The following is a 14,802-nucleotide window of genomic DNA, read 5'->3' on the forward strand; positions in this document are numbered from 1 at the left end:
CCATGACCAGTGAATTCTTAATCCTAGATCTCAAGCTAGTGAAGAAACTATTTCGCATCATGGCTTCTTATGATGGTGGAGGATAAAGGCGGAAAATGGGCCAGTCCGGCTCCGATTGCACCAACCCACTTGAATTTTGAGGGTATGCGATCTTGTCCATATTCTTAACTTTCATTTTTCACCGTTCATTTTGTCAATTGCCTTTTATTTCTTGCTTGGATCTAGACTTTTTTCTTTAGAAATTTAAGAACTATGTGTACCATTTGTGCTCCAAACAAAGGGTAGGCTGGAGAGTGGAGGGCAAGGGATCTACTTAACCTAAGAACTTGGAATTTTAGAGAGCTCTCCACTTAGTCCACAACAAAACAATAGAAAGGCTGCAAAACTCTTTCGCATGAAAACCTGTAGGTACTCGAATCTTAGGCTTTTTTTTTTTTTTTTAGTTTGGTAGAACGGGATCTAAATGCTGGCTGGGTAAGCGTAAGACACACAAGTTGAAGTAATATATAAATTTTCGAAAACATTTTTGGTTGTTTCAAGATTCACATAGAAATCAAACTGGAAAACTTTAAAGATCCATACGAAAAAGTCTTGATCTTGTCTTGTCTTAGTTGACAAATAAGGATGAAATGTCTGCTCCTTCCACCTACCATTCCCCTATCAATTTATTAATCTTTCTCTCTCTCTCTATCAATAGAAATAGATTAAGGGTTGCAATTTGGTTGACAAAGAAAGTGGGACAATTCCTACATCCTATTCCCAGAAAGAATGACATTATTAAATGTTGGGTTGTCCTTTGGTAAGCTAAGTTGCTTTTGCCATCTCTTCTAACTTATCCTTTAAACGAAACGTAGGTAGGCATGAACTACACCGCAGATTTCCCTTTCAGACAATAATTGTCGTAAACTGTTCATATACTAAAAAACTTAAATCCCAAGGCACATAATATCTATTGAAGATTCATCATACACTTTGGCAATTTTGCCAACAACAGGGCTATTACGTGCATGCTCTCTTTTGTTTGGTTTTGAGACCCTTCACCTTCCCAATAATTCATTTTGGACCATTACTCAACATTTGTCAACTAGTGTGTGTGTTAGAGAGAGATAGAGGAAAATAAAATAAAATAAAATAAAAGACGTTTGGTTTAATATGTAAGCTTCATCCAACATCTTTGAAGCCACTTTTGAAATCTCAAATAAAGTTACTTTTTACTTTTAGATAATAAATAAATAAAATAAAAACGCATTCTGTAAATCTTATGGCTTCAAGTAGTACCGTATTCTAATCCAAACATGTGTATCTCATTTTTAATCATTTAGTTTTCAAATTTTCTATTCATTTACAAAGCTAAATCCAAACATCAAGTACATAAGGAAAAAGAAACTGTCAAAGCGTTGTTCTAAATTAATGTAGGAGTGAAGTCATTTTTAAGGCTATTCCCAAGTGATTTCTTAAATTAAGCATTGTTAATTTGAAGAGAAGAGATTGAGAAAAATATAATTTGTCGGTTTAATTTTAAGATACGAAAGTCAGGAGCCCATCAACTTAGAGTACACAAAATATTAGTGTACATTAAAAAATAAAAAAATAAATAAAAGAAGTAAATACGTGGTGGCTTCTATCTAATCGCCTGTTTCTTCTGTATGATAAATCTTCTGTGCAACTTCATTAAACCCAATACCCAAGGATGATGGAAAGATCACGTGAAGAGAATGAATTTTGTGATAATATCTAATGAGAATGACAGTTTCTTTAATGTCTTTGGACTACATGATGCTTGACCCAAGCAAATAATATAAATTAATATCTACTAGAAAATATTAACTAAAATCTAGATAGCCATAGGATTTAAAAATTTTTGACATTCTCTGTCAATTCAACAAACTCTACGCTAATTAAACCATTTGTTACCCAAAAGAAAAAAAAAATTGGATCATAGAAAAACGCTTAAAGATGAAAAAACATTTAAAGAGTTACCCCACATTTCCATCTATGTTAACTAAAAACAGAAAATAAAATGAATTCTACAATGGAAGAGACAAAAAAAGAACAAGTAAAAATATTTATTATTGTGTCTAATAAGGAGCGAGCACTAACCAACAAAATATCTGCCCCCTTTTCACACTTAAAATAAGAAATGGAGAGACTGAAGGTAGAACGGCCACGTGTCGAGAGCGCAATGCTCTGATAAAATATGCGGCGACTCTAATCTTCCAAATTTATAATAATTAATAAACGCTTATAACTTAAAACATTTTCTCGAAAATTTAAAAAAATAAAAAATTAGGATACGACACTCCTATAAGACTGGGACTCTCGCTTTCTTCCTCTGCTCTGCTCTGCTCAGACACAGAACCTTCTCTGATTCCTCTTTCTTTTAACTTTCGTTTCCAAAAAAATAAAAAAAGATTCTGTTTCTGCAAATTTCGTTACTGAGAAATCTTGTTCTTTGTTTTTTTCCATTTTCTTTTTATGAATTTTGAGTTACAAGGTCCAAGTGTGGTGAAATTTGGGTACCCAGCAATGGGTCGAGTTTGTTCCGGCGGGATTAAGTTCAGAGAAGTCCGAACCATCACCCACAAGGTGACGGCGGCGAAGTTTCTGGCGACTGAAACGAAGGTTGTTCGGATTTCGTACACCGACGGCGATGCGACGGATACGTCGAGTGGGGAAGACGAAGAGCCACTGCTCATCCGCCACGTCAAGCGCCACGTCACCGAGATCAGACTTGTAAGCGATTGTTCGAGGCGAGCGCCGGCGAAATCGAGAGTCAATCCGCCGCGAAATGCGGAGAGTAGAAAATTTCGAGGAGTCAGGCAACGGCGGTGGGGGAAATGGGCGGCGGAGATCAGAGACCCGTTCCGGCGGACCAGAATTTGGCTCGGAACCTACAACACGGCGGAGGAAGCCGCCGTCGTTTACGACCGGGCCGCCGTTCGCCTCAGAGGCCCCGACGCGTTAACCAATTTTCCGGTACCTCCCACTCCCACTACCCCACCGGAATTTCCCACTCCGCCGCCAAAAACCCCGAAGTCGGAAATCCAGACGACGACGACGACGGCGACGGAATCTGGGTCTCCGACTTCGGTTCTTCGATTCCGAACGGGGGCGGAATCGATGTCGGAGCAAAATTGGAGACCCATTAACGAGGTGAGCGAAGAATCAGGGGTGGAGGACGAATTCAATTGGTTATACGATCGGAATTCAAACGGATTGTTGTTGAATTCGAGAAGTCCGCAACCGATGTATTTCGGGGACATGGAATCGGCTATACCGAAATTATACGAAGATTTCGGGGAAATATCGATGGATTTCGGATCATGTAAATGGGACGTAGAGAATTACTTCCAAGATCCAGCCTTTAGTATCGCACTCAACTGAACCGAAACTCACGCACTCGCGAACCAGCTGTGATCCTTCGTACGTGCGAAACAGGAAATGCTAACGTTACGTGCCTGTGACTGTGACTGTGAGGTTTTTGTTTTGCAATCTTTTATTTATTGATTGATTTGTTTTTTTTTTAATTTTGTTGTGTTTAATTTTCGTGTTGTAATTGTATTTTTTGTCTGTGCTTTATTTTTATTTTCATTTTTGGAGTGAGTTCTATTGTATGCAAATTGAATAGAGTTAGTTGCAACTTTATGTACTCCTCAACCTTTTTTATTTTTATTTTTTAGTTTTGAGATATTCAATAAAAGTGGGTAGGTTTTGATATTCTATTTTGTTTTTGCTTTTTTGAAATTTGACCGAATATTTTGAATATTGTATTTGACAAAACAAAATAAAGAAATTACGTCAAATTACCTAACTCGACCATGTGAGTTCAATTTCAATTTAGTGCCCTTTACAAGTGACCTTTTAAGAGGTAAAAATGATTTATTAACTAGACTAAGACCAAACAAATAAGATTGTGTGGGTAATTAATGAGAAATTAGAATTGATTTCTTGATTTGGAAAGTTGAAAAAGCAAAATAGGGAGAGAGAGGGAATGATTGAAGAGGCAATGCACACCTGTCATTGTTAGCTTTTGAAATAAATGTTATAATGTTGGAATATAATTTAGCCCTCTAACTGCAGACAACTGGTACGAGGTTTCTTGTGGACCCTTCACTTTCACCCTCTCCTTTTTTCCTTCTTTTTTCTTTCTAATTACCCCTTTATTCCAATTCTCCCATCCTCCCTACACAATTCTAATAGTGTGTGTTGTGTTTTATGATAATGCAACCATCTTAGGGGAAAACAAATCTCTTTTCCTTAACTAAAGTTTGTTTTTTCAATCAATAATTGCATCGGTATTATTTGTTATATACTTTCGGACTCGAGTTTAATCATTACTATTCATTCGTTTTATACACGTTTATATGATCTTAGTTAAGAAAGTTTTAGTACTTGTATTAGTGTTTCAGCTAGGGAATAATTATTTGAAAAAAGTGGGTGAGTATGATGTACTTATATGTTTACAAATGTATACTTGGTTCTATATAGAGTGTCATTTGTAGAGTTATAAGTAGATAGCTAAGAGTAGGGAGTTCTTGGGAATTTATGCTTCAATAAAATTGGCTGGTCATTGACTTTCTAATAAAATTATTAGATAGCTGATGTTTGACCCAATATGTAGTCTTGGTTGAGTCGAGCCCTCTTGGTTGGTTAAGTTTCCAAAAAAGCAACATATTACTTCAATCATCACATAATTGCTATGTGGGGTCCTACAATAGTTAAAAAAATGAGATAAAAAATAAATTTGAATTGAATAGAGACATGCTTTTCAAGAGATCAATTTTGTTATTTTGAGAAAGTTTTGCAATTTCTTAACGGTCAAAAAGAATAAATAATGGGTAGTATTGAGACCATAGAAGGTGAAAGGACCAAGATTACTACACTATATTTATCCCTATGGAAAAAGAAAAGAAAGCAAAGTGAAAAGAGGGTGAGGGAAAAGTTGCAATCTTGCTTGCAAAAAAGTAACAGAAAAAACCATTCCTTGGTGTCATCTACACAGCACAGCACTGATTCTTGTCTGGGTCTCTCTGTGGTGGGGATTGTTCTGTCCTGCCCAACACCTTTTACAGCCCATCTCTCACTGTCCTTTAACCCTTCTCAATTCACACAACAACAATTTCAAACAAGATGGAAGAGGGTAATAAGAGAGAATGAGCCAAAATCCTCCATCACAAGTCCTTTTCCAAAGCGGCTATATTGAAAATGCAAACGCGATCTAGAGTGAGAAATCGGAGCATTGATGATTGGGAAGGTGACAAGTGCCTTATTTGTTGAGCTAGGCTCAGATTTGGCTATGTGTAATACTTTTTAGGTAGAATGATCAAAAAAACGGTGTAGATTTAATTTCAAAGTGGTTATTGTTTATTATAGATAAATTATGTCGATTTAATTCCGTTCGAGCTCACAATTTTGACTTTAAAGAATTGCAAGATGCTCTCAATGCTTGCTTTGCTTAATTTAGATTATTCCAAACCCATCATGCTTCTACCCATGAATTGTATCCTTTTCCAATATTCTCATTTTGAGTTTAATTATTTCCTTCTTTTCTCTTTTATTTTAGAATGTTTTTTCAAAGAGAGAGAAATAGGTAGAGTATCCAAGGAACTATTAATAATGATTATGTTTGTTTAAAACCTTTTCTATGATTGTTTTTTTTTTAGATTAGAAAGGAGAAAAATGCATAATGTTGTAGTTTTTTAGGATACCATAATCCTTAACATTAATATTAAATGTACTTTGGGTATTTATGTAATTTTCTTTTTAATGATAATGGTTGGATTTGTAAAATAGTGCAAATAAAGTTCTATTCGGTTAGAAAAGAAAGTGATCTATATTATATAAGAGAAGACAATAATATCAGTATTGGTATTATGAGATTTTTGGATAAAATTAAAAGTAAAGTCGTGAGGGTTATGTCCAAAGCGAACAATATCATATCATTGTAGAGATATTTGACGTACGAGGGGTACCGTTTTACTTGACAATTAAAATGCAATTCATTAACCAAATAAAAATATTGTGATGTAAATTTGTTTGTTTTTTCCTTTTTTTTTCTTCTTTTAATTTGTAGAATTTTACCGACCAAAATCAGTTGTGACAAAATTGAGAGAGATCACGTGGGATAGTGGAAAGTGGAAACCGACAGGGGGGGATTTGGGCCTCCATTTGAACTCCTAAAATGGGCCGGGCCCATCTATTCAATAATTTCCTTCGTATCGTACGTTATATTGGTGGGCCATAAACACCTGGATACGCAGAAATAATTGCAGTCTAGGCCCAAACGATTTACTCGTGACGTGGAAAAAATAATAAGCACGAAAATTACAAGAATTAGAAAGTGGATTAAATTAATTTGAATGATATTTATTGAAAAATCGTATAAAAAACTATCCTTAGTAATCTGTAATGTCTGTAGAGATTGTGAAAATTAGGATGCGAGGAACAACGATTTTGAAGTCAGACGTCAACTTCATTTTATATGAATGTCGATAGTGATAAAATATTGATATAATATCAATATTTGTAAAACGATCATAAAAACGAAGAAAATTGTTCATATAAAAAAACTTAAATTAATAAACAAGTCTTTCACCAGTTAAATGATCTCACATCGATGTTGCACTATAATCATATAAATATTTAATATATTGATAAACATTTTAAATGTTAAATGTTAAATTACAAGTTTTATTATTGAATTACTATGTTTAAGTCTCAAAACTTCAAAACATTTATGGTATATCTTTCCATCAACAAATGAATCTTCTTGAAAAATAGTCTACCCGACACAAAATTGAGAGTTCAAGCATTTAATTGATAAGTTTTAAAGTTCAAGAATTCATAAAACATAACGTTAAAAGTGTAGTGATTGGTGGAGTCAAAACGACGTTGGAACAAGCTAGGGATGAGTCAGGATCGAGTCGGGACGCGTTGGGATCGAAGCAGGGATGAAAAACAGGGAAGCGAGTCGCTGCAGGCCACTTAGACCGATAAGACAGCGTCTCGGTGCTGTCCTTGAGGTCGTGTCTTTGCGTCCATAGTGCCATAACGCTGTTTCGATGTTTATAAATATTGATGTTCGGGTTTAGGATTTTGTAGCCAAAAAATATTGTCTAGTCGATTTTGAGCCGTTTTTCACAAAGTTTCGTGGCAGTTTCAAGGAAGAGGCTCATCAAGATGACATATTCGGGGTAATTAGATCTGGATTCTTGTGAGTTTTTCATTCATATTCCTAAATATTAATTGTTTAAAATACTTTGAAGGCCTTTGTTGTGACCTGTAGGCGATATTTTTTTGGAGTATTTTGAATCCAATCTTTAAACAATTATTAGTGAATTATCAGTATAAGTAGAAGTTATTAGATATTTTGTGAGTTTGAGGTTTAAAATTTCTAAATATTTGAAACAAAAAGGGCCCATTGGTCAGAAAAACAAGTTGTGGGGAGCAATCAGGTGGAGCAGACGACACTGGTGAGTACCATACGCACAGAGACCTTCATAATCTCCACGTGAGACAGCGAAGCCCATTCAGCAAATTCTTGCTCCATAATAATAAAACCAAACCCACCAATATATATATTAAAAAAACCAAAAAAAAAAAAACCATCAAATTGATGGGCCAACAATGAAAATTCTATTAAATTTTAATTGTGGGACAATAATGAAAAATCTATAAATTTTAGATATTATTGTAATATGAGTCGTCAATAAAGAGACCCACCTGTGTTGCTATCTCTAATTTTAAATGGTAAAAAAAAATTTATTTTCTTTTTTGAAGGAGACAAAAAAAAATCGTTTTTGTCTTTGGAACGTTTCATTGATCTTCCTTTTTTGGGCTGTACTTAAATTCCATGTTTTTTGGGCTTTCGTTGGGCCTTTATAAATGCTTTGGTATTTAAGAATGCAACTGGATCGAGCCCAACATCATTCTCTCTATTTTTCTTTTGTTTTTTTTTTCCTCGAAAACAAACCCAATATCATTCTTATAAATTGACGGATAAATTAAAACTTATTATAAACATTATTATTATAATAGATACACATTCTTATAATCCATGTGTCTTGTGCTACTTATTATTAATGTCCAGTTAGTTACACCGTATGTTATCCAAAATTACATATAAATAAAGTATCTTACGAATCAAGAAAACACATGAAATTTAAGTGAAAATTAAAAAAAAAAGGGGGGAAAAGGTTATTCACTTTTATATTTTGTAGTTGATCTTAATCTTGTGGTGTCTTGTTTTGTTTTTTAAATTTAGAACAAAACTATGGAATTTTACCCATTTTACACCTTATTTTTATTTCTTTAAACTCTCCTTATTTCATACTTTAAAGTTGATAATTTGATCTAATCAACCATATTAAACTAAAAACACGAATAAAAATAACTTAATATTGAGATAAAATGTTATAATGTCAGCAATTTAAATCATTATAAAAAAGAATAGAGTCGTATAAAAGCGACGACAATGAGGAACCTGGTTTTTTTTGGCCCCCAGTTGTTTTCATCGTTATATTTAATTACTAGATGAATGGAAAAATCAACTTAGATTATGTTTTCATTAAATTATATATTAATAAACAACCAGAGAGGTTAAACTAATTCTTTTAGTACAATAAATATTGAGTTATGTTCAAGATAGTAGAGACATTTGTCCATGAAAATGATCAAGTTTGGGCATGAAGCTTGGACTAAGTACACTGACATATGAAAGAAATATGTCAATACCCAATCCTATTAATATTCAAGAGAGAATATTGTTTCATATATTTTGCGTGGGAGGTGAGATTATTTATTCATAAATGTGAGTTTCTAACAGCACTCCAATGACTCTCTTACTATTCGAAAATCGTAGTGTCTTGTCGAAGAACATGTATGGTGTCCACGCATGTAGGTGCTCTTCAAAATCAATTCGCACGTAAGAAAGATTGGTCAAAGGGTGAAATATGACTAGGCTCAGCTTTCATGGTGGAATTGCCCATACTTAAATTAAATAAAAAGATTCGTTTGATTCTTCTGAACATAATGATAATTTTACCGGGTGAAAGATAAAGAAATAACAAGCATAATATAATTTTACCCTATAAATAATTTACTTGGATCTCTTTAAAATAATTCCGAGAGGAAAAATTGAGAATAAATGCAAAAGACTCCCCAATTGCTTGGCGCCCTTCTGGCCACGACACGAATCCCTTACCTTCCCACGTTAACTCTCCGTTTTCCATCAAAATTCAATTCCATGAAAATTTTCTTTGTTTATGAAATTTCTATGTATCTGTGTTCTTTATATTTGTTTTTCCTCTTCGATTTCGTCCTGATCATCATACTATAACCGCCTCAATTTTTCTTTGTTATTTATTCCAATTCGTCGACCCGTCTTCCCATAAATTTGTGGCATCCAACGAAGAAAAACTCATCCAATTCCAGACGTCTTATTCTCTGGAAATTCCCCATTTCCCCACAATTTTTCTTTTCATATCACGAAGAACAGAAATTACAAGATTGGTGGACGAGTTTCGCGCCGACCCGGGTTGATTTTGCTATCGGAGCCCATGTTCAGAGGCGCTAAAAATGGCCCCTCGGAGCAGCCCCACCCTTCCAATTCCCTCTCCGACGCCAAATTGGGTTTCGGAGAGAGAGCCCTCTCCGCCGCTGGAGCCGCCGTCCTCTCCGCCGTCCTCGTTAATCCCCTCGACGTCGCTAAAGTAATTTGGATTTTCAGGGCCATTGAAGGATGCCAATTTGCTTTACTTTCTGCTGTTGCAAATTTGTGATTAATTTTAAGGTTGTGCTTCGTTTTGATTATGTCACTGCAGACAAGGTTGCAAGCCCAAGCTGCTGGAGTTCCATACCAAGGCCAATGCCGGCTCACAAGCTTAGAAACAAATACGGTGTGTCTTTCAATATTGTTCATATGAGAAATAGTATGCACTTTTTTTTATACTTTTGGGGTCATTTTTTACTAATTTTTTGCTTGGTTATTCCTTAGGTGATTCCAAATTTGAGATGCTCGCCATCGGGATCACGGGATCTTCTTGGCCTTGAACCCGATTGTTCTCTAGAGTGTAATCGGTATAAGGGAACATTTGATGTGTTTAACAAGGTTATTCGTCAGGTTAGTTGAGATTAATGTCAATTGTATACCAAATTCTGCATTAATGGCTGATTAGATCATCCATAAGTTTAATGGATGTCATTGTAGCTTCCATAGTCTGTGTAATGTAGTAGTGTTAGAATTGGTTAGATAGGCTCTGGCTGTGATCAATTTGCTTCTTCCCTACTTGTTGTAATCCCCGCCCGTTTTGTTAGTGTATTTGATGATACTTCGTCGGTGTTTGAATGAGAGAACGAAAGTTTTTGCAGGAAGGCTTTGCGAGGCTGTGGCGAGGTACATATGCGAGCTTAACTCTGGCTGTGCCGACTGTGAGTTTCGCTCGCCCTGACATTTGCCCCAAGATACATTTTGAGCTGAGATCCTTACTTTCAGTGGTTACATTACTGATGATTTTGTGCTTCCTTCCTCGTGCGTACCAGGTTGGGATCTACATGCCTTGTTATGATATCTTCCGCAATTTTATGGAAGATTTCACAACCGAGAATGCTCCGGGTTTGACTCCATACGTTCCGTTAGTTGCAGGATCAATTGCACGCTCATTAGCTTGTATATCATGTTACCCTGTTGAACTTGCGCGGACTCGAATGCAGGTATTAGTTTCTGCACATAGATTTTTTCTTATTTTAGGTTTATATGTGACCATATGCTACAATCCTACATCATATCTCGAGCTCGTAATTCATTTTTTTGCTTCCCTCTCCAAGGCGTTTATAGAAAACCAAACTGCCACTAAGCCTCCAGGGGTGTGGAAGACACTGGTTGAGGTTATAAACCCGGTCAGGAGTAGTCGCCTTCAAGATCGTAAGTACTTTTACAATGCCGCTTGTTTATGATGTTTTAGCAAAGAGAATATGATGGTAACAGTCAAGAAGTATTTGATGTACAGTTAAAACTTGTAGAAGTTAGTATGGTTCTATAGATTACTGATTCCATTTCTAACAGTGCAGAATTATCGTATCTTATGGACCGGCCTTGGTGCACAACTTGCTCGAGACGTTCCGTTCTCTACCATCTGCTGGGCAACACTTGAACCTGTGAGAAATTTTCGGGAAAGCTGCTTGAAAAACACATTTTTAACTATGGTAATGCTTTATACCTGGTATGCTTCAAGATTGTGATTGGCTTTTCTTTCTACCTGCTTTGCAGTTAAGGAGGAAAATTCTAGGCCTAGTTGACGATGAAGCGAATGCAGCCAGCGTGCTTGGTGCAAATTTCTCTGCTGGTTTTGTTGCTGGAAGTCTCGCAGCTGCTGCAACATGTCCACTGGATGTTGCGAAAACCCGAAGACAAATCGAGGTTTCTATCCTTACTAAGAGCTTCTTCAAGTTTATAGTTATGTTTCCTGGATTGCTTTCTCTTGGAGGTTGATTTTTCAGCCCCCTATTCAGCTGAACCCTCTTTTATTGGCTGGGGAACAACTGCTATCTTTGTGTTCAAAGATCATATAACCCTTCATCTATACGGGTTTCTATGGACTGAAACCCGATTATTGTCACGACTATGTCTTAGACTCGTCTTTCCTTAATTGTAGCTATATAAAACTCATCAAACTATGAAGAGTTTTCCAACCTACCTTTACGAATTCAAGAGTAAGCATTTCACTTTTGGTTGTCAGCTCAGCTGGTGTTTCTTTTGCTATTTTTCAGAGAGATCCTGAAAGGGCATTAAAGATGACTACAAGAACAACTCTGGCAGAAATTTGGAGGTAAGCAGCAATCTTAGCATCAAGGTTCCCCTTGCCATAAATAGTTATTCTTCGTGTTAGACAAAACCATTCCGAACCATTTTACAAGCACGACGGTATATCGTTCTGTTGCCATGAGTTCCATTATGCTTAGACAATTGAAACTGGTAGCTTTGGTACAGGGATGGAGGAACGAAAGGAATGTTTACAGGAATTGGCCCCCGTGTTGGCCGTGCTGGTCCCTCCGTCGGAATAGTCGTCTCCTTCTACGAACTCGTCAAGTATGCTTTGTATCACAGACACCCTGAAGAAACGATAAATAAATAGAGGGAGGGGGAGTCACTTGGTATGTCCCCATGTAAGCTGAAGAAATCTCCTCTCCACAGACTGCAACTTCTAAAGGAATAAAAATCTTCATTTTTTCCCCTTTCCACGGAAAAGTAAATTTAAATACCAATCCCAATCTCAATCTCATTGTCCATTTTTCCACCAAAAATTTGTTCAATCGCAAATTTAGGTGTTCTAACTCATGAAGATGTACATGAATGTTGGATCAAAGAATGAAGAAGATATTTCACACTTGCTTCATGCGACTTATCCATTGAAAATTTCAGCAATTGTATCAGTTTTTAGTAGATAAATAAAATAAGATGAAAGAACTAAATCCATCTTTATTGTTCGTGGTTGGCTTAGCCATTGAAAAAGCTAAGTAACCTCTGCAGAGTTCAATCACAACGTGAAGGCCCTATTCTCCCCAAGATTACAATAAGTATTAGAAAAAGAATGAGGTATTGAAACTCTTTGAAGTCAAAATCAAACAATACGCAGACTCGGACTGCAAAAGCCAAATGGATCCAAAGAATGAATTGTGATAAAAGTGAAAGGGTAATCATCAAATAAACAATCAAGAAATAGCCAACTGATCAAAATCTGTCAAAACCAATATGCACATTCCTCTCCAACCTACATTAATCACAGACGAATGGGAAAGAAAGTTGGGCCTTGTTCCTTCAATGAAATTATCGACAAACGCATCTTCAAATTCTAGGTCGCAGAAATAGCGCCAACATTGCTACATTCCTAGAATTCAATTGAGAAAGAAGTTGTAGGAAGATGCATCGAGAGGGTGGATGAGGTATGTGAGAACCAAGGCCAGAAGCATCAGCACGTACGCGATCCCTTGGTCTATGGAGGTCCCTGTTTTCACACACATTTGTCAACGAATTTCACTGGCTACTTGTGCTACAAGAGCAAGGGCTTCTAAAACAGAAATCCCTAATCGGAAGGACTATTTTTCTTCGTAAACATCGAAGAAATCCCCAAAAGAGAGAAGAAAAACAAAAATGCAATTGACAAAATTAGAAAACAGAAATCAAAAGGAGGAGGTGGGATCTAGATACCGTCGCTTGCAGGAGCGGGAGCAGGAGCAGGGGCGGAGGAGTGGGCGTCAACAAGTGGCGATACAATGAAGAAGATGAGGGCGAAGGCGGTGAAAAGGCTGGAGAAAGCCCTAGAAGTGGAAATGGAGGACGCCATTATAGGATTTGCTCTTCCTCTCGAAACAAATCTCTGCAACCTCCGATGAGACGACGCTCGATTGAGATTTGGGATGATGAGAGAAAATTGTTGAGAGGAAGAGGAAGAAGAGAAGTTGGGGGCGGAGGATAATGTGGTGATTTCCTTTTATACACAGAAGAAACCGGCAAATGCACATTTGAATGCGAATATGAGTGGGCTCCACAATTTCTATTTATATTTTTCAATTTTCTTTATTCCCAAAACAAAAACAAAAATAAAAAAAAAGGAAAACTACTCATTTACGAATTATACCTTTTTTTTTCAATTTTTTTTTTAAAATCACATCTTTTCCATTTTAAATATATATATTTTAAAAGATTTTAGATATAATATCTTCCTTTTAAAATTGTATGTGAGTCTTTGTACTTTCAACTTACTTTTAAAAGGTTCATTTTAGTACTTTTACTTGCCATTTTGATATGTTTTGGTTATCTCACCTTAGAAAATATTCATAAGATCTTGTACTTTTTAAACTATAGGAATCAAAATATATGTTATGAAAGTACATAACCAAAATAGATAAAGACTTAAAGCACATTCAAGTATAGGAACCAAAATAGACGTTTTGAAAATACAAAAAAATAAAATAAACAAAAACTGAAAATATTTAAAGTAAGAGGGACGTTTTGTGAGTTTAGAAATTAAAACAAACAAAAAATTTGAAAGCATAAAATTTGAATTTAAATTTTAGTATTATTTTTCTAAAAACATGATTAGCATTCATGGAATATTCTTTTAATGTTATATTTTTCAGTTTCGTTAATTAAATTAATGGATAGAAAGATATGGTTTGTACTTTGTATGTTTAAAATTGTTTCAAAATTATAAGAATATAATTTATAAAATAGAGAAACCATCATTCAAAATAATCTCTAATTTGCTTAGTTGTAACTTGACAAATATATATATTCTCTTTGGTTGAGAATATATGATTACAGGGCCATGTGGTGGGCCCAAATTGACAGCCTGTAAACTTAGTTGGCACCCATTTATTAGTTGATCAAAACTGTATATAGTGGGTCCCCGCTCCCCTAACCCTAACGTTTTCAATTTCAACCACCTTTAACGGCTATAAAGCTTTCTTGTTCCGTTACACGTATTTTGAAACCATTTCTTTTTTTTTTACTTCGAGAAATCTTAATTTTGTGAGTCTTTAATTTTTTGTAGCAGATTTTCTTGAGTTCTGTAACTGTTCATTTTGTAGAATATATTTGTTTAATTAAAATTGATTGTTAAAATCATGTCAACCTAATAAAAATAACATTGAAAAATAATATATATAAATAATTCAAACAAAGCATATAGTACAATAATTTGTTTCTATCCATTAATTCACACATAGGAGTAGAGATTTTAAAATTACCTAATGTTGAATTATTTTTCCTTTTTTAATAACATTTATCTAATAAATAGCGATTCA

The 14,802-nt window shown here is 35.4% G+C and overlaps 3 protein-coding genes across 4 annotated transcripts; 2 read left to right on the forward strand and 1 right to left on the reverse strand.

The window, feature by feature from the left end:
- Window positions 1-3: 3 nt before the first annotated feature.
- Window positions 4-3,717, forward strand: LOC111016301 (ethylene-responsive transcription factor CRF3-like). Of its 2 annotated transcripts, none has more exons than XM_088123840.1 (2): window positions 4-142; window positions 2,488-3,717. In XM_088123840.1, exon 2 carries the CDS (start codon window positions 2,527-2,529, stop codon window positions 3,382-3,384), a length of 858 nt encoding a protein of 285 aa, XP_087979966.1. In that variant the 5' UTR covers window positions 4-142; window positions 2,488-2,526; the 3' UTR covers window positions 3,385-3,717. The 2 variants fall into 2 exon arrangements, with proteins under 2 accessions (XP_087979966.1, XP_022147327.1); XM_022291635.2 differs by having other exon boundaries at window positions 10-142; window positions 2,495-3,717.
- Window positions 3,718-9,159: 5,442 nt separating this feature from the next.
- On the forward strand, window positions 9,160-12,392 carry LOC111016380 (Mitochondrial substrate carrier family protein). Its single transcript, XM_022291769.2, has 10 exons — window positions 9,160-9,710; window positions 9,822-9,896; window positions 9,995-10,120; window positions 10,369-10,428; window positions 10,540-10,710; window positions 10,825-10,921; window positions 11,063-11,154; window positions 11,267-11,416; window positions 11,767-11,825; window positions 11,987-12,392. The coding sequence occupies exons 1-10, from the start codon at window positions 9,558-9,560 to the stop codon at window positions 12,129-12,131; spliced, it is 1,128 nt and encodes a 375-aa protein (XP_022147461.1). The 5' UTR covers window positions 9,160-9,557; the 3' UTR covers window positions 12,132-12,392.
- Window positions 12,393-12,653: 261 nt separating this feature from the next.
- Window positions 12,654-13,599, reverse strand: LOC111016381 (arabinogalactan protein 41). The gene is made up of 2 exons (XM_022291771.2): window positions 13,205-13,599; window positions 12,654-13,001 (listed from the first exon to the last, which is right to left on the reverse strand). The coding sequence occupies exons 1-2, from the start codon at window positions 13,338-13,340 to the stop codon at window positions 12,892-12,894; spliced, it is 246 nt and encodes an 81-aa protein (XP_022147463.1). The 5' UTR covers window positions 13,341-13,599; the 3' UTR covers window positions 12,654-12,891.
- Between the last annotated feature and the right edge of the window lie 1,203 nt (window positions 13,600-14,802).

The sequence above is a fragment of the Momordica charantia genome (genome assembly GCF_013281855.1).
Source record: "Momordica charantia cultivar OHB3-1 chromosome 5 unlocalized genomic scaffold, Mcharantia_2.0 BLBB01000005.1, whole genome shotgun sequence".
Taxonomy (NCBI): domain Eukaryota; kingdom Viridiplantae; phylum Streptophyta; class Magnoliopsida; order Cucurbitales; family Cucurbitaceae; genus Momordica; species Momordica charantia.

What these genes read in the sequence shown, in the direction of transcription:
- LOC111016380 (XM_022291769.2), top strand. Translation starts at nt 9,558, where the DNA reads ATGTTCAGAGGCGCTAAAAATGGCCCCTCGGAGCAGCCCCACCCTTCC. An exon ending in CAAGCTTAGAAACAAATACG is followed by an intron (nt 9,897 to 9,994) that starts GTGTGTCTTTCA and finishes GTTATTCCTTAG; the next exon opens with GTGATTCCAAATTTGAGATG. An exon ending in TTAACAAGGTTATTCGTCAG is followed by an intron (nt 10,121 to 10,368) that starts GTTAGTTGAGAT and finishes AAGTTTTTGCAG; the next exon opens with GAAGGCTTTGCGAGGCTGTG.
- LOC111016381 (XM_022291771.2), bottom strand. Translation starts at nt 13,340, where the DNA reads ATGGCGTCCTCCATTTCCACTTCTAGGGCTTTCTCCAGCCTTTTCACC. An exon ending in TCCCGCTCCTGCAAGCGACG is followed by an intron (nt 13,002 to 13,204) that starts GTATCTAGATCC and finishes GTGTGAAAACAG; the next exon opens with GGACCTCCATAGACCAAGGG.
- LOC111016301 (XM_022291635.2), top strand. Translation starts at nt 70, where the DNA reads ATGATGGTGGAGGATAAAGGCGGAAAATGGGCCAGTCCGGCTCCGATT. An exon ending in AACCCACTTGAATTTTGAGG is followed by an intron (nt 143 to 2,494) that starts GTATGCGATCTT and finishes TTGAGTTACAAG; the next exon opens with GTCCAAGTGTGGTGAAATTT.